Source organism: Ananas comosus, linkage group 24 (assembly GCF_001540865.1).
Source record: "Ananas comosus cultivar F153 linkage group 24, ASM154086v1, whole genome shotgun sequence".
NCBI classification, from domain to species: Eukaryota; Viridiplantae; Streptophyta; class Magnoliopsida; order Poales; family Bromeliaceae; genus Ananas; species Ananas comosus.
Window position 1 is genome coordinate 1,289,647 of NC_033644.1, and position 19,660 is coordinate 1,309,306.

The window sequence follows — 19,660 nt, forward strand, 5'->3', positions numbered from 1 at the left end:
TAAAAAATATATAATTTATTATAAAAATAATTTTATATCCGCAGCATCGCGCGGGTAATTCACTAGTATTCATATAAAAATTAGAATGTACATTTCGATCTTTTTAAATTAAAAATTTTTGATTTGAAAATTTTAAATTTAAATTAAATTGTTTGGGCCGAAGCCCAAAATGGTTAACTTCGTAGTTTGATTTAGGTTTGGTTTGACTTCGTGGTTTTTGGGTCGGGTCGGGTTCGGGAATTTGCGATCCAACACCCAAAGCCCAAAAGGTTTTCCTTCTGTAAGGGAAAAATGTACAGAGACCCCCTGTACTTCGGCTATTTTATTAAAAAGGCCTAAATTTTTAATATTTGTAATTAGATCCTCTAAATGTTATGAAATAGTTTAATAGTCCTCTCTCTTTAATTGAAGTAACCAAATATAGTCCTTTTAGTTGTATGTCTTGCATATAATTTTATAAAATTTTAAAATAAAAAAGTAATTATCTATTATAATATAATATAAAAAAAGCAATAAAAATCCTCATAATTAATTAATGGAGAAAAATAATTTTGTTATATTTTAGAGTCTTACAAAATTATGTGCATAGTATCAAAACGGATGAAAAAAAATGAAAAAAACGATGAGTTGAATAATTTGATAAATTTTAGAAGATCTAATTAGCAAAATAAAAAGTTTATGCATTTATTTGTAAGTACATAAAGGTTAAGGGGCTTTGTACATTTTTTTTCTTTCTTATTAGTTTTTTTTTTTGCATTAAAATTTTATTGCATAATTTACTTTATAAAATTTTTAAATATAAAAATAATCTTATGTTATCCACATGATGCCCCGTGCTGGATAGTATAGGAATAACTAAACATTTTACATAAATACAGTAAATAATTTATCGTGTTCACTTTATAGTATTAAAATAATAAAATTATTTACTGTATGTACTTAATACTATTTGAATATTGTAAACTAATTATCGTATTAACTAACGTGTTTAACAATCCAACTATCCAATGTGGTGTTCATGTGTAGTGTGTAGGATCATTTTTGTAAGGGTTTATTTTTGCATTTAGCTCTCTTAAATTTTTTTTTTATAAATAACTCTACAAAATTTATATTTGTAAGATTGGTACTATTCCAGCTATGCAAGCGCCACGCGAGCGCCGCATGGGCGTGGTAGTCTAGGTTAAGTTGAATATGATAAATCATTTATCGTATTTGGATACGATGAATGGTTCACCGAATCCTTCATAAATTTTAAACCCTAAATATTACTTAATGCTGTGGTAGAAAAATAAAAAAAATATGACGAATCATTCACCGTATTCAACTTAACGAATACCGACCATCCATGTTTACGTGGCGTTAGCGTGGCAGGGATAGGACCAATTTTACAAATATAAATTTTGTGGGGCTATTTGTGTTTTTTTCTGGAGAGCCTAAATGCAAGAAAAGGCCTTTTTTGTAATTCAAATTATTTGGGATCAAGTTATGAAATAAAATATGTAAAGGGGGTAAATGCAAAAAATCCCGCTACTTAAATTCATCGCCACCACTGTCATCGTCTCCGCTCCTCGACAATGGCGTCGTCCTCGCCCGGCGCCCGGTCATGGCGCACGGCGTTCCTCACTCTCAGAGACGAAACCCTAGCTCCACCTCCTCCCCACGCCCTCCTCTCCCTCCTCCGCGACCTCGTCCTCTCCCACCCCTCCGGCGCCCTCGCAGCCGCCGCCGCCGCCGCCGCCGATCTCCCCCCTCACGAGGTGCAGTAACCCTAACCCTAACCCTAACCCTAATATCTTCTCCCACCTCCTATCTCCCACACTTCGTGTTTGATTCGTTGTTTCTGAGAGGGGAAGCGTTGGTTTGGGTGGGGTTCAGGTTACTTCCGATGTGATGCTTCTTGCGGAGTTGGCGTTGGCGGTGTCCAAGTGCCCGGATGCGGATGGCGCCTTGATTAGCATCTTGCATTTGGTAAATCTTCCCTCTCTATTTCTCAGTGGATGTGTGTGACTTGGATTCGTGTTGTAGTTATTACGGATTAGTTGATTGTGATGTTGTAAGCATTGGACCGCAGAGAGTTAGCGATCTTTGATGTTTAATGGAACTGGTTTCTTTGTTTATGTTGTTATACTCTTGAGTGTATAAGGTAATGATGAATGGGAGAAGATGGAGGAATTTAAGTGAAAAAGGTAAAATTGGAACACAAACACAAATGTTAGAGATCCACTTTAACAATTGAAAGGTTCGTGACCGAATTAAAACTATGCTAAAAGGTCGAGAACCCGTGGTGCAGTTTACTCCTAGGTTAAAAGAAGTTTCGAATTTAAGAGTTTCAGTCCTAAGGACAACTAACTAGATTACCACTGAAGTACATATAATGAACTTGGCCTTTGTCACCATTGTTTTACTTACATCTATTTAGATGCATCCTAAATAAAGTATATAAGTGATTTCTCAAACTTGATTTTGCAAATTAATTGCCCTTCCTGTACTGATGCTGAAATCTTTTTATCTTGGAACTAGCGAGGCCAATTCACTAGCCAGTTCAGATAGGTTGATCAGTTCAATATTCGGTAGAACATGAAAGTTCAACTATTCGTCTTTTACGCGTAATTGCCTAACAAGTGTGCTCAAGATACTAGCTGTGATTCCTTGTTTCTGGTCCACACTGTCTAATTACTTCCAGTATATGATGCTTGTCCTTGAGCTGCAAAAACTTATGTCTCTTTTATATGATGTGTGAATGGCTTGTAATGCAAGTGAGCATTATCTTATCAGTCTTAAGAACAAGACTTCTAAGTTGCAACTATTTTATTGGAGTTCTTTGTCTTCACATTTCTCATGCACTAACTAAAACGTTTAGGGTGTGGGTGAGGTTCATCTTGCTGAGTGCAATACTTAAAGTAAAAAATGATATTAGTGATAAGTCTAAAACACAATAAACCCCCCTGGTTTTATTGCGAGTTGCAGAACACTATCCTCGATAATGGCTTGGGAAGTGTCCTAGCTGGTATCACGGTATCAGTGTTATAGAGAAGCAATTATCCTTAATTGCTTAGCACCAATATTTTTCCCCAGTATTTTTTTTCCTTTTTTTTTTGCCTTATGTGCTTATTTTCTGCTTGAACTGTTGCTATACTGTGGTACAGATTCATGATATTAGCTGCAGGGTACACCTAGAGGTTAACTCTTCATGGATCATGTTACTGAACTTTCTTGAAGAGGTTCTGGACTGTGTACATGGAAGTGCTTATAGGAAGAGCTTCTCTTCTAGAACTGCTTCAGTGAATGCCCTTACCGAATGCTTGGCGATTCTCAGGTTAACTGTTGTATTTATTACATTTTCATTCTTCTTTCTTATGCTGCTACTGTATACCCTAGGTTGAATTTTCATTGTTCTTTTGGCATATGGATAGCATTTCTTAGCAAAATATACCTGTTTTCACCCCATGAGGCAAAGTATCAGACTTAAAAAGCCTTGTGATGTTATACATCTATTTTGTTACTGTGTTTTTGACCTATTCTATCTCTTGAATAGAAATTTGTCATAACCTGAGTTCTCTCTTTGAATTAAGAAGCTGATTATGGAGATGCTTCACCTAGTGCTGTGTCTCATTTAGCATGTATTATCATCACTGAAATTTTTAATTCTTATTGTTAATTCTTTTCAGACTTATAGTCAAGGCTTATGGAAGAACGAATTTATCAATAGAGTCTTCTCAATTAGTTAGAATCCTCATCTCTATCATTTCATGCCTGCACGGCGAGCTACTTAACTCCTACCAGTCAAATGGGGCTGATATTTCTCCTCGGGATACTGGAACTAGAAGTATGAGATATAACAGCTTATGGGAAATGCAGACCCTTGCACTTTCAATGGTAGGAGATATATTATCTTGGACTGATTCTTCTCTCTCTGCAAATCTATGGCAATCTATAGTTGAGGTGAGTACACTTTTTCCCCCTCTTTATTGGAGTTGTGATTTCTACAAATAATATCTATAAATCTCTGTCCTCTTTTAGGTTTTGAGGAAAGTTATGGACTTTTTGGCATCAAAGAACCTTTTCATAGAGAACAATGACATGTCAAGGTACTTGTATAATTGAATGTCCTGTAGAAGAGAATTTTTCTGTGTACCACCTATACCATGTTGAATAGGTAACATGCCAGTCGTACAAGCCATGGCAGATTTGCTAGGTAAGATTGTTCAGTAATTTCAAGCAGTAAGAGGTCAAAATAAAAGTTGTCCTTATTAGGTGCCACTTGGTGAAATTGGATTGGCTTTTTACCTATCCTTCATACTGTGGGGTTGCACAGAAGACTTCTGTTCCCTGTATAATGCCTGTAAAAACTAGTAGCTAGAACTCTAAAATTTTATCTCTTTTGCAGATTTTATGCCACCCTTCTTCATTGTCTCCATTTGGTTCTTTCAGAACCTAAAGGTTCTCTTTCTGGGCATGTAGGTATACAATCTTCTAGGTCACATTAATTGTTAAGCAATATGATATTTTCCCATAGTGTTTACATCACCTATAAAAATGGAAGGTGGCAGGTTTTGTGGCAACTTTGCAAATGTTTTTCATGTATGGGCTCCCCAGTAGGTCATCCATACCGCCTGCAGCCACTGACTTGAAGGAAAAAGTAGGTGGCTCTCAAGATTTGAGATCTGGACCGTCTAGAAGGAATGATCATGGCACTTATAGACCACCTCACCTGCGTAAACGAGAAGAAACACGGACTAATTCGATGGATCTTCAGAGTTCTTCAGATTGTGAGTCTTCAAGATATGATTTTACATCATCTGACTCAGATCATAGTGATAGTGATGGATATGCTAAAATTGGAGACCGTTTCCGAAGCTCAAAGGCTAGATTAGCAGCAATTTCTTGCATTCAGGTATATATGACTTCATCCATTGGCTACCCTACAGTTTTCTTAGTTTTTCGGAGACTGTTATAGCTGTATTCAGTTGTTTCTTTTTACATATATTTGCCGAATTTGTTTTCCTTTGGGCATGCATTTTGTTTACTTGCCTGATTTAATTAATGTCTATTTGTTTCCATATATCTGCCCGAAGATTAATATGACAACCTGTAATTATTTTAATTTTCTATAGACTAATGATGTTTCATAATCCTTTGAACATAGGATCCTCAAATAATCCTTTGACTAACCTGATTTAATTAATGTCTATTTGTTTTTGTTCTGTATACATAGGATCTTTGTCATGCTGATCCAAAGTTACTCACTTCGCTTTGGTCACTACTATTGCCTGAGAAAGATGTACTTGAACCAAGGTAGAATTCGTAGTGCATCTTTCCTCGGTACATTATTTTCTGCATTTTACTTCCAATTCTAATGGTGCTTGTTTCCCCAGGAAGTATCAGGCGACTCTTATGACATCTCTTATTTTTGATCCTGTGATGAAGGTACAGTTGTTGGATGATGCTGATATACCTTTGTTTTGATCTTCAATAACTTTTATGTATTTTCTTTTTCTATTAAAAGTTTTTTTTGTTTTGACCTCAAGTTTTCATATTTGATTGTCATTCCTTCCATCATCCATAGATACGAATTGAAGCTGCTTCAACTATTGCTGCCATGGTAGAGGGGCATGCTGTTGTTTTATCGCAAGTAGCAGAATACAAAGAAACTTCTAAATGTGGATCTTTTACTACACTATCTAGCTCCCTCGGGCAAATACTTATGCAATTGCACACAGGTACTGCAATTAACATTGGTCCAGCCATGTCTAAATATGTCTTTTCTGGATCACAACATAATTGTAATTACCTTGCGAACTTTTACATCATCTTTTTTGTATATACTGGTATTACTTTATCACCTTTTGTTATAATCCAAGGTTTTGTTGCTTTAGTTCCTAATCAGATAAATAATTACTGAGGAATCATACTGTTTCATGTGATTTTACGAAGTTTATGGTGACTCCGCTGGCTGCCTAATATTTCCGCTATTTTCAAAATTATCTCTGTTTGGTAGATTTTACACCGACCTAGTTATTCCCTAGTTTCTCCCTCTTTCGCTGACAATCTGCTGTGCATCCCTCAAGATATGAAATATTTTAGTCGTCTCGTTTCAACAATTTCTGTGCTTTTGCTTTTCATCTCTCATTCTAGTTAATCTATTTCTGTTTTTCAGTTCTTGTCTCGTAGTTTAAAAATCTCCCATTTCATAGATCATTCTTGCCCTTAGTTTGATCCTTTTACATTTGCATTAATTTGTATCTTTACTTTTATTCCTGTTTGATATTTCGTTGCATTAATCTTGCAGGCATATTATACTTAATAAGACATGAAACTCACAGCGGGTTGCTAGCAGGATTATTTAAAATGCTCATTCTTGTGATATCGGCTACACCGTATGATCTAATATTCACAGACTAATTTCCCTTCTACTGAAACGGCTATTGCCTAATGCTTGTGGCTTGTAAACAGATATGCTCGAATGCCTAGAGAGTTGCTGCCAACTGTTCTTCAATCTCTGTGTACTCGGATATTTGAGGACCATGCAGTGAAAAAGGAGCAATACACGCTCTTGGTTAGTTTTGTAAATTTCATTGAAAAGACTTCTGTATTTTCTTTATTTGATTTCGTATGCACATACAACAGGTTAATGTGCTTAGTTGCTTGGGGACAGCGTTTTCTAAAACACCTCCTTTGTTTGATGTCTTAAAATTGCTTGAAGAAGATACTTCACAAGGTCAGTTTGTTTTAGTTTTACTTTAATTTTTTTTAAAAAACTTGAGGCTAATTAATGTTAGTATTGTGGAACATGGTACATGGAAGAATTGAAACAAAACAAAATGCTGATGAGACATTTGGCATGCAAGTTACCTTATAATTGAAGCATGTCATGCATGATTATAAACAAAAGATATCTTCTTATTGGTACTTCATTTATAATACAATGAAAACAATTAATTAAGTGGATGCACATGTGACAGATGATTAAGAAAGTTTAACATGGCTCATATCTTTACCTATGTGCCACAATCGTAACAACAAATGGGAGGAACATGTGAATTAAAACAGTAGTTATGACTCGGTGAATCCACACTTATTGCTGCTCTCAAAGGACATGCTGTTTTGGACCTCTGTCATCTTATCTATAGATAGCAGATTAGTGAATACTGGATAGTAAGGAACCTAAGAGAACTCTTATCTAAGTAATTCTTATTTTGATGAATAACATCTCTTCTTTACTCCGGTGTCTTGTTTTGCTTATAATCACCAGTGTACTTGAGTAGTAATTTTAAATAGAATAAAATATTAAAGAGCCTTCGGATTAATAAAAATTGAAGAAATTGACTCGGGAACGAAATTTGTTGGAGTATTAGTATTAGATTATAGAAATTTTTAGCCACATATGTTCTTGGATAATCTGGACTGTATGTTCTTGAGTATAAAAAACTCAAATAACTTTTAGTGTATGTGTGAAACTTTATTTCTTCTGAAGAATACCGAATGTGGTTGAAAGTTGAGAGTGTGATATAACTTTAGTGGGAGAAGGGCTGACAAGATCCTATGCTTTCTCAGGTTCTGAACGTTCCCAACAAGAATCAAATGTACTGCTTGTTTTACTCCAATGTACGGAGAGGGGAATGCATCCAAGCATTAGACTTGAATCTCTCCAGGTATATTATCATTCTTCTTTTGTTGCTTCAAGATTCCTTTCATTCTTAATTAAATTGAGCTCACAAAAGAAAACATATTAGGGATGGACATTTTAGTGGGGAATTTAGGAAAGGCTGCTTTTAGCTACATGGCAATCTGCTGAGATTTGATGAACAATTTACTTATTCAAAATTCTTTGTAAGGCCGGAGATCAGTTAATAAGAATTTTCTATTATGATAATGTATGCCCACCTATTTAATAATAATTTAGGATCGGATCTTAAACCACTTTAGCTTTGGGGAATTCACTAATATTTGGATTGAATGATCTGGGATTGTTTGGAGTTCACAGGTTTTGATTAGATTGAATCAAACTTGGTCAGTGTTTGGCCTAGAATTTGAGAAGTGATTTAAGGCCAAAAGTAATTTTTCCTTCAATAGGGCGTTTGACAACCTCTTTTCAAAATCTGATTCTGATTTTTAGAATCAGTTTTCTGATTTTCGAGGCCCAAAATCAGAAGTAGCTAACACTTGCTTCTTGAAATCCAATTATGATTTTGGACTTAAATTTTAAATTTTAATTTTGATTTTGAATTCAAATTTTAAATTTAAATTCCATTTTTAAATCTTTAATTTTTTTAAATTTTAAATTTTAATTTTAATTTTTTAAATTTTAAATTTCAAATTTCAAATTTTAACTATTAAATTTTGAAATTTAAAATTTAGATATTCAATTTCAAATTTCAAATTTCGAAATTCAAATATCAAAATTTAAATTTAAATTTTTATTTAAATTGAATTTTAAATTTAATATTTAAAATTTAGATCTAAAATTTAAAATTTAAAATTTAAATTTAAATTGAAATTTAAATTTAAAATTCGAGTTTTGAAATTTAAAATTTAAATTTAGATTTTAAATTTCAAATTTTAAATTTTTAAATTTTAAATTATAAATTTTCAATTATCAAACTAACATTTTAAATTAAAATATCAACTTTTAATTTTTTTTTCAGATTTTAAGTTTTAAATTTCAAATTTCAAATTTAAATCCAAATGTTAAATTATTTTAAAATAAAATTTAGTTAAAAAATTATTATTTGCAAATAGCAAAATTTTTTTGCCAAACAGTTTTTACAAAATTATTTCAGGAAAATCGCTTTCCATCTAAACTCAGCCAAACGTTCTACAACTTTTAACCAAAATCAGTTCTCTAAGCCAAAATCAATTTTACAGAAATCACTTCTCCAGCAGTTAGGCCAAACGGGCCCTTGAGTGGTTTGGATTGGTTTGTTAATTTGAAAGATATTTCTTCAGGAATATAATTTGCAGCAAGAAAACTTTGCGGCAATATAATTCCAATACGATTTCAATATCATTAGATTAGTTATATGAATAGGTTTGTGAGCTCATTATGTTAGCTATTTGGTTTGTGTTATCCCTCACTAGCCAAATTTGGTGGTTGTCCCCATGGAAGACCCAGTTTGGCTGGCAGACCACTTTCTCTTGATTGGGCTATATATGTTTGTCATAGATTGAGCTCTCTTCATATCAAATGTCACTCTGTTGGAAAGAAGGAAATGTTACTTGTTTTTGGTGGAATTTGTTACAAAATCTGAGTGCTGAGGCTTAATTTGGAATGCTTTCCACTTTGATGCCGTAGAGCTCAAAGAGCGAGAGAGAGAGAGAGAGAGAGAGAGAGAGAGAGAGGAAAAAGGAAGCACTTTAGAGCTCCATTTTTCCAAAGCTGAAAAGTAACACTGGGGCCTTCTACCAAAGAAGCACCCAGTAGTATGCTTTTGTGTTGTGCTTTAAAATTCAGTATTGAGAATTTTGAACCTAGGTGAAATTACTTGGAACATATCTCATTGAAGGGGTTTGGTTTTAGTAAGAAAGGCCTCAATATGGGTCACAAAATAAATCTTCAGCAATGTTTTGATAATTTTATTACAGTTCTCTTTGGTTCCTTAGATGCCATCTTTTTCTCATTTTCTTCTTCGTTGTCGATACTCTCCTTTGGTTTCAAGTCATCAACTGAAAAGCAATATAATGAAGGGTTTTTAGCTGTATACTTTTTTTTTTTTTTCTAAAATCATGCTCTTCCTTTCTTCTTTCTCTTTTTTTGCACCCTCCTTTCATTCCCATTGTTCTCTGAGTATACTATGTTTTTGGAGTTCTTGTATTCAACACCTACTGATTGGAAACTACTGAGAAATAGTTGTCAACACACTAAGTTTATGTAAAAGGTGGCGTAGCTTTTATATGTTAATGGTTTAATCAACAACATTCTTCAAGACATCTTTTCTGCAGTTCTACTAACATATTCTTCCTTTTGTCTCTTAAAATGCCTTTTGATATGTTTACAGGCACTTAGAGCAGTATCTCACAATTACCCTAGCACTGTAAAGAGAACCTGGAAGCAAGTTTTAGCTATCATTAATGACTTACTGCAGATAGAAAATCTTGGTGATCTTAGTTATGGAGTTGTTTCTCGGTCATTGAAAGGAGATATTGAGAAAACAGTAGGGTCAACCGCAGAGAAGAGCATCGTGGCTGGTATTAAGGTAATATCTCTTTGTATTCTTGTGATAGCTGTTTACACTCAAATATTCTTATTGTTTGGTGATACATTTATATTTTTTATCTTCATCAAGATGGTGGTTCTCATGCAATACTAATATATTTGATGGCATTTTTTTGTGGTGCAGTAGTAAAAATCTTTTTTTTACAACTGTAGGGTCACAGGTGGTGCAAGACACGAAGGCATAGTATTACCATTTGTACAGATTAGTTTTGTTTCTCAAGTTAGGGTTGTCAACCTAATGGTAACCTACCTTAGTTGAATGGCAAGATGGAGGTGGATGTGATGGGTCAGAGCTTGTTAAGCAAGATTCACAACTAGTATCTAGGTGTAGAAAGGGATTTGGGACGTGTAGAAGTATGCTTAGTCGGCAGCCAAATCATTCTCTATCGAAAAAAAGTGATGACAGTATTGACATAGAAGCATTCAGCTAACTCTGCATTAGCAGGAAGGCAGCTACAGTAAGATAAAGTTTATGGCTCTGTTTGGTAACGGAACATTTGAGGAATAACACTTTTTATCCTTATTATTCTCCTAAACAAAATAAAATTTGTCAGGTATAATTTATTCTGGTCAAAGCGGGTTATTCCAGTTGATCCTGGAATAACCCGTTAGTTATATTTGCCCCCACCCCTAGAATAAAGTTTATCCTTGGTGAATTCAGGGGTGGGGCAATAAACAATGGTTTTTTTCCTTCTCTTTCTAATGCCTCGACCCACGCACCTCTCTATTTATGACGCCTCGACCCCCGTATCCCTACTTTACTCCATCCTCCCATCCCGTTTCTATATATAGTATTTACTAGTATATATATTATTAGTATAAATTTAATTACTGTAATAGTACTTGCATATATATTATACTGTATATATAATAAAGATTATTTCTTAATCATGTTGATTAATAAATTACTTTTTACAATTATTGAAAATATATTTTACATTTTTTCATGTGCTATATATTCTATAACACATGCTATGAATGTGAGACACTCATAAGGGCAAAATTGGCATTTAAGAAAAATTCAATTAACTTTCTTTTACTATTCCTCTCTTCTTTCAAGAAATTAACCAAACATCATATTGCTTATACCCTAGTATAAGTTAATATAAATCCAAACAAAAAATTATTGGTATTCCTCTCTATTCTAGAATATTGAGATATACCAAGGATAAAAAAATTTATCCCGTGTGACATAATTCCATTGCCAAACGGAGCCTATAAGAAATATCAAGAAATATTTCGGTTTTAGGCTAAGATTCACAAAATAAGGACATTTTATGAAGCATATGGTGATTTTTGGTGGATCTATCTGTAGTCTGTTTGGTAATGCACTACATGCAATGCACTTACGTGAAACAGCATTGAATGGAAATCATTCAATAGAATGCTTTGATCAGAATGGAGATTTCATTTCGTAACTGAACTTAGTGGATTTGGCCCACGTGATGCTATTATATGGAAACAAATGGATGGCTTACAATCCGCCTTACTAAACACATCCTGGATGCGGCCCATAGTTTCTATTAGATGCTTTCATGCTGTTATTACTCTGTTGTTTTAGCATTTTGAGGGCTGGAATTTTTACAAAATGCTCACATTTCTTTGTTTACTTTGGATGGTAGTTTAAGTTTGAAGGCAAACTGTAGTTAAAGTTAAACTTAATTTACGTCATATATCTGCAACAATTTAAAATGGCTGTATAGTTATATCCTGGAAGGACAGCAAATAACATCTTTCGTGAATGTTATTTGCTGTTCTTCCACTATTTTAGTTGGTGGCAATGTGAATTCTGAATTTCTAATTTATACAATCTTAAACATTTAAACATGGATGTGTCTGACAGCCAGGGGGATGAGCCTAATAAGGTTGCCAATGAATTCTGCTTTTCAATATGTTAAAGGTCTCTCTATATCAAAGAAGAAACTAAAAACTCTGTTAGACATCGACCTGTTGTATTTAAGTAATAACATTTATTGTGAAAAGTTGTATGAACCTGCTACTTCAACAGAGAAGGCATCAGTTACTGTTTTTAGTACTCTATGCTCAATGAAGTTAAGCACCTTTTTGTAGTAGTCTTTCTACATTACCCCAGAATTTGAATCTGGCTTATGATTTTAGGTTTTAGATGCGTGTCTACGTGCAGCATCTGGTTTTAAAGGAGCTGGTGACCTCCTAGAATGCAGATTACTGGATATCCAACAAGATTCCGACTACACCAAAAAGATAAAGATTTCATCTGCCCCTTCTTATGAACTTGAAAGTCCAGAAGCCTTGGAAAGCTATACACCAGATATCTTATCTGGGATTCTGCAGTGGAATGAAGCAATTAAAATGCTTCTTCCCCGGGCTTCGTCACATACTTCCCCTATGGTGCTTATACTTTTTTCCACCGTTTGCTTAATTTCTTCTTTTGCATACTCCTTTTTATGCATTCTTCTCCTGTGCGAGCTTAGTGGGTCATATAATTTCTGTTTAGGTCAGGGCAGCAGCAATCACATGTTTTGCTGGAATGACTTCAGCCGTTTTCTTCTCTCTGACTGAAGACAAGCAAGAATTCATTTTATCTACATCTGTAGGTTCAGAAATTCTTTTGCTTATATTTGGAAACCAGATGTATCTTAACATAAACATTGAAACAAAAAAAGGCTAAAATGCAGATAAAATCCCTGAATATATCTAGATTTGCACTATGCCTCCCTCAATAATTAAAACATAGAGATATCCCCCTAAATTTATATGTTTTTTTATGTTAGTACTTTAAACCCCATTCTCCTTTTTCCTCTTTCTTAGGGTGCTAATGTTCAGGATATTGTGGTAAACTGAGGGTTTATCTATAGGCTTTGATTGTTAGTGGGGGCAAAGTGCAAATTACAGTATATAGTTATCTACAGTGTTACCTGCATTTTGGCCTCAGGAAATTTTTTCAAGTTTGTTGTGTTTATGTTGTCAGTGAGTATTTTGTGATTATTTTGTGTAGGTCACTGCAGCACTAAATGATACAGTTCCATCAGTCAGATCAGCTGCATGTCGAGCAATTGGCGTAATTGCTAGTTTTCCTCAAATTATGTCCAAGTAATATGCTAGACTTTCTTGGATGCTTATAGGTACAAATAGGGTTAGTTACAAATTTAGTCCTTTGAAGTATGATCCTGATTTCAGTCATGTCCTCGAAGTTTCAGTTTTAGTAATTTAGTCCCTGAAGTTCGGCTGACGTAACAATTTAGTTCCAGGATTAAATTATTCTCTATATCAAGCCACATCAGTATCATTGTTAGAATTTAGTAATTTACCAACATGGCAATCTTTTTAGGTTTCAATTCTAACATTGATGTTGACTTGATGCCTTCTTTTGATGACACATAACTTAATTGTTATGTGGAATAAACTTGACCAATTTGCTACAGTTGAATGTCTAAGCGCATAATTGAAATCAGAATCAACCTTCAAAGACTACTTGTAATTTAATCCTTGTATGGAAATAATTGATATAGGTGCTAATAATCTGTCAATTAACTGTTCCTGTTTGTAGATCAAGGGTGCTGAATGATATCATTCATGCAGCTGAATTTAATACACATGATCCAGTAGTCTCAGTATGTATCATTCCCATTTTTCTCTAAATTTTAGTTTGTATTATAATATTATATTCTACTATCCAGTAATATGAATCCTTCTCTTATCAACATTTAGGTGCGCATTACTGCATCATGGGCTTTAGCAAATATTTGTGATTCTCTTCGCTATAACTTCACTGAATTGCGCAAGGAGAGTTATGCAGGTACTTTCTGACATTTAAATTTATCTGGCATATGTTATTTCAGGTTGATTTAACTTAGTAAATTGTCACATGCAGATGAATTAACAGAGTCTATCATTCCTTTATTAGCGGAAAGTGCGTTGAGATTAACTAAAGATGGCGATAAAGTAAGAATTCAGCATTCAGGTTTCCCATGTACTGTTACAAATGCGTTTTTGCTCCTTCAGCTGCCATTTTGGCCTATTTATGAAATTAGATGGCATATTATCGATTTATGATATTGTCGCATTCGATTTACTGATATTGCTGCATTTGATTTACTGATATTGTCGTATATCTTAATTTTCTTTGGTTCACTGAATCGAACATAGATGTGTATACTTGATCAATATTGGCTTATAAATTGGTTAAGCAATATTGCTTTATAAATCTGTTAATCACATGTAACATCCATTGGTCAGTCGTTCCATATTGCTTTTTACTTTTTTATCTAATTTATATTGTTGCCTGTCCTCTTCCTTGTGTCCTTCATGGTGACTGTTGCACGAATTATAGCATGTCGTCCCTTTATGAATAAAGTTCACCTTTTTGTACCAACTCCTTTGGTTCACGAAAGCATTTCTCTGTCATTTTGAACCCAGTATTGTGGCTTGATATGAAATATCCTCGTAATATAAGTACTAGGTTTAGATGTTACTTTTTTGCACATGAGCTGGATTCTTTTAGGATCCCTCTTCTGCAGTTTTAGTATTTATTCATGAGTCCTAAACTGAAGGGAATACACTTGTTATAGATCAAGTCCAATGCTGTAAGGGCTCTTGGGAATCTGTCAAGATTTATCAAATTTGATGACCATTCTTCTGTTACCCATTTGCCAAGGTATCTTCGAACTTTATGTTCATCTGCTGTGTGTGCTATGTCGCTAGAAACTTTTACATTGGTAAAACAAGTGATTTGTGAATTCCTTATTGCAAGCAGTGGTTCAGTGTCAGCATCACATGGAGATTCTCATTGGCTAGAAAGAATGGTGCAAGCGTTTGTTTCATGTGTGACCACTGGGAATGTAAAGGTACATTTATCATGGTTTTCTCTAAACTAATGATGGCTTGAAATAGCTCATATGGCTAATAGATTATGACTGGGTCTTTACGTCCTGTTTGATCGGTCTTGAACTCATGTAGATGGGATTTCTAAGTAAAGCTGTTTGAAGCGCATTAAACATATTTTTGTTAATATCCTACCCTACAGCTTCCCCATGCCATAGAAGCTGAGATGCATGAGCTTTAAAGTGGAGGTTTTGCTTTAGCTCAATTTGGCTCTCATCACTGCAAAATCTCCTAAACTTTATTTGCTGAATGCATGGTTGCTGCTATTCAGTGTTGAGAAACTTTTCCCAAACAGGCATCTAGTTTCAAAGATGGATGCGTATACTGATGATTTGATACTGTTATAGTTTCTTTTAAGTAACTGCAATAAGTACTATTTCTTGACCCAGCAAAGTAGTCCTAATTTTGTTGGATTTCTGTCAGGTTGTCAGATCAACTCTTTTGCTACTAACTTTTACTTGACTTTTTTTTTTTCTTTTTTTTTATTCAGGTCCAGTGGAATGTTTGCCATGCTTTGAGCAATTTATTCATGAATGAGGCTTTGAAGCTGCATGAAGTGTCGTGGTAAGGAATCTTACTACTTCAGAGGGTAATACTATTATTATGTCATTGAAATAGCAAATTCGCAAAGTCTATGTTACTCTACTATAGTTAGATACTTAAAATTTTTGTTCTTGCTTGAAACATGAAATCTGTTCTCTTTATCAGAAAGCTGTGGAAACTTTTCCTATTGCTTCAAGAAATTTGTTTCTTTGGTGCCCATCATTTTTTTTCCTATCTTATTTTTCATAACTTTGTAATTTTCTCACACCTGTACTTATGAAGTATTTTTTAGAACTTTTCCTCATTATCTTGAAATAAGATGACTTCCATCTTGTACCGCCATGCCTCTTCGCTAGCTGCTCGGTCGAGATTGTGATTTCAACTGATCATCTTCCCATCCACAGCCTAAATAATTCTGCAATCATATGCACTTATCGCTTGTTGGCACATATATTACAAATGAACCGTAGCAATTAGACACACTTATCGCTTGCTGGTACTTATTATCGTTGTCATTGATACATTGCATTTTATTATGTAAATTTGATTTCGAGGGCAGCCCAGCTGGATTTATTCTGCTTATGAGTTTGTGGCCGCACTTTTCTTTTGATGGTGAACATTAAAAATTGTTCTTACAGTAGGCGTCTTTTCTGTTGAACTATTTTTTTTTATCTGTTGTGATTTTGTTTGATTCATCAAATATTGAGTATTGACATAACAATTGATAGCCTAGTGATTGTAGCTTGTCATCTGAGCATTTTTAACAGGGCACCAGCTGTTTTTAGCATTCTTCTGCTGCTTCTTCGTGACTCGACCAATTATAAGATTAGGATCCATGCTGCTGTTGCATTAGCTGTGCCAGCATCAAGGCTTGGTTAAGCTCTCTCTCTCTCTCTCTCTCTCTCTCTCTGTGCATGGTGTGCGCTCATGTGTGGGTGCATGTCCACGTTTGTTATGTGTTTTCTGTTGTGTGAAATGTAGGATTTTGTGCCTATATTTCCTCCCTTTTCATTCAAACAAAAAAGGAAGAGTTTTTTCTTTTCTGTTTTTGTTGAGGGTGTGGGGGCAAAAATTTGTTTGAGATGAAAAAGAAATGATAAGGAAAACAAAATAAAATGTAACTTTCTAACTATTTGGGGACATTGTAGCATAATGAATTTTTTTTGAAAGTTCTATTTTGAAAGGATGCCCAGAAAGACTCTATATGTTGTTGGGAAGTCATAGCAACTTTGATTATTTAAGATATATGGGTTCTCTCAGGTGCATCTTTAAGATTTCACGCAATTGTTTTGGTGCACTTCAGATTATGGGAGCTCTTTTTCGGACATTCTTCAAGGTCTCATTAATGTGCTTGAGTCGTTGAATTCAAACTACTCTTCATCACCTTCAAGCTTCAAATATAAGGGCAATCTCGAAAAGCAGGTGGGAATTATTGATGTATTAAGACTTTTGAGGAACTTTTTGTTATCAATTAACTGACCTATATAGCTTCTCTTTCGCCAGCTTATGTTTTCTACTTTGCATGTTCTTGGTTTCATTTCATCTACGGATGATCAAGCTTTAAAGGATTTTCTTGTCAAGGTATGGATGAATCCTTTTTTCTGGATGCCGTTTAGCTTCATTATTTCCATATAACATTTTTAGCAACAGTATTGGGTGAAATCTATGCAATGATGAATATTCTTCTTTGTAGTCGACAGTATTTTTGGGCATCTTGAATAGTGTTGGAAATGGTAGTTGCTATAGCATCGTTTTTATAAGTTTATGAACATGTACTTGTGGAGTATTTCTTGTTCTAGTACTCGCCAAATTTTATTATTGTTCTTTTTTTTTTTTTTCAAATTTTCGTTCAAACAAATATTCGTTTAAACATGGATAGAATGACATGAGGCAGAATAGTATCCTTTTGCCTTCAGAACCCTTGAATTCAGCAATTAGATTTAAAAAGGGAATCTGCAATCTGGAATGGGCATACAATTTGAACTTTATGTGAATCTGTACTCATATCAACTTGTAGTTTAAATAGAGTTTCACTACTTTTCCGGTTTTGCAGGGATGCTCTATAAGCTTTATGATTGAAATCATTCAACTAACAATAAAACCTGTTGTGTTCCTCGCTCAGAAAGCAGTAGATGAGAAGATATATAAAACGGAAAAGTAAACTACTGTTGGGGAAGCAAGTAGGCAATCTTCCAATGAATGTATAGATACCAAGTTCTAGTGTAGACCAAAATCGATGTCTTAATGATATAATCATAATATGTTGCTGTGGATAGTTTAATTTGCGACTGTCGATGAACTATTGGACTCTATATAGAACACTAACTATATATGCGTTCTTCAGTATCACTTTTTTTCAGTATCACTTTTTTTCTCATGGAAAAAATTCTCCAGTATCGTCTTTCTTATGATTAAACTTCTTGGTATATTTCTCAATTTTCATGCCATTTTTTTCTTCTTTTTGTTTTTTTTTCTTCAGAAAGCATCTTTTCTGGAGGAGTGGTTGAAGTTGTTGCTCTTATCTTTAAAGGAGGAAGACAACCATCCTTCGGCTAGCAAGGCTAGTAATGGGGATAAGCAGGAGGATGGCGGTTCTTCACTATCATATGTACCAAATAAAATGATGTTATTTCGAGCTATCAACTCCTTGCTTGATCTCTATAAACGCAATAATCACCAAACCATTGCTCAGAGATTCGAAAATTTGGCAAGCAACCTATATCATCAATGATTAATCTTCTCCTCGCTGCTGTTATTATTGTAACAAAGATTTACTAATTTAGCAGCTTTTGGAATATTCAATAGGAATCACTTCGTACACAATCAATATCTGGTGTTTGCAGAAGTTATATTTCTTCTAAAGCAACCAACTCTCCATGTTCGGAACAATCATGATAGATGCAACATTTATTTCATTTTCTTTGTAATGTAGAAAATGGTTTGTTAAACTGTTTGTAACCTATCGTGCTCTTTGTAAAAGCTGATTTTGATTATAAGATGTATATTAATTATGCCAGCAGGTGCTTTTTCTTCGCAAACTCTTAAGCATTATGTGGATTCTTTACTGCAGAAAAAAATGTATCCCTGGTGCTACTTGTGGTAGCAATTGTTTTTGTAAAGATCCAACCCGCTAATAATAATAACTTGTTGGATCCAAACCACCGGTCCAAAATGTTTAAGCCCAATTATTATTACTAGGATGCAAGGCCTCTTATAATCCGATGAGAATCATGTTTCTATTCGATGTGGGACTATTGGATGTTACAGGTTTTGTACTATATATTTCGTCATGAGGTAATTATGAACCAATTGAGCTGTAATCCATTTCCGTGCATCGATTGTTGGCAATTATAATTCCATTTGCCTTTGCGTAATTATCTATCTTGGAAGGTAAACTCTTGAGTCTAAATTCTTCTGAAACTTTGCGCTGATCTAAAAGTTAAACAACTCCATTTTCTTTACAGGGAATTGGCAGGCGGTATGAGGAGAATCTTGAAGGCCTGATATTTCATCATGCTGTTGCCTGTTGCTAATGTTGAACAACATTATTGTCAAAGAGACCTTCAATCGCGAGAAACACCATCGACATGTTTGGGTACGTATGAAAGCGCCAATTATCGTTTTTGTTTACCATTACGTTAAGCAAATTTGGCCTAGCTATACAATCTGAGTGCCATAATGATATTTATTAATTTTAGTACTACTAAAACATCAAGGACCAGTGCTAATGATAGAGCTACTGACAATTACGTTTGATCCTGTTGGCGTCTGCATGATCAGCTTTTCTATATTATACTATGTTTTGTTAATAGTAATTTCAGCTATCTTAGATATTACTACCCTGCAGTGAGGGTTCTCTCGAACTTGGGGTCTATGCATTGCACTATTGCAGGCCTATGTTGGGGAACATTTTGTACCTAAAAGTTAGTCAAGCTAGAATACTATCAATATTATATAAATAGTGTCTGCCACTAATTTTTTAACCCTTGGATTCTTAGGCCCTGTTTGGTTCGGAAATAACGAACATTAGGATATATTTTT

At 34.4% G+C, this 19,660-nt stretch overlaps 1 protein-coding gene across 2 annotated transcripts; it reads left to right on the forward strand.

Moving 5' to 3' along the window:
* On the forward strand, positions 1,539-19,378 carry LOC109728692 (HEAT repeat-containing protein 6). 2 transcript variants are annotated; one of them, XM_020259164.1, is made up of 29 exons: positions 1,539-1,757; positions 1,876-1,968; positions 3,147-3,316; positions 3,669-3,942; positions 4,021-4,088; positions 4,388-4,461; positions 4,551-4,894; positions 5,216-5,295; positions 5,376-5,427; positions 5,567-5,720; positions 6,290-6,377; positions 6,454-6,556; positions 6,628-6,718; positions 7,555-7,652; positions 9,996-10,193; positions 12,332-12,583; positions 12,690-12,785; positions 13,191-13,285; positions 13,743-13,806; positions 13,904-13,991; positions 14,067-14,137; positions 14,764-14,849; positions 14,949-15,039; positions 15,567-15,640; positions 16,387-16,493; positions 16,923-17,041; positions 17,123-17,200; positions 18,099-18,326; positions 19,084-19,378. In XM_020259164.1, the coding sequence occupies exons 1-29, from the start codon at positions 1,575-1,577 to the stop codon at positions 19,150-19,152; spliced, it is 3,588 nt and encodes a 1,195-aa protein (XP_020114753.1). In that variant the 5' UTR covers positions 1,539-1,574; the 3' UTR covers positions 19,153-19,378. The 2 variants fall into 2 exon arrangements, with proteins under 2 accessions (XP_020114753.1, XP_020114752.1); XM_020259163.1 differs by having other exon boundaries at positions 4,388-4,457; positions 4,544-4,894.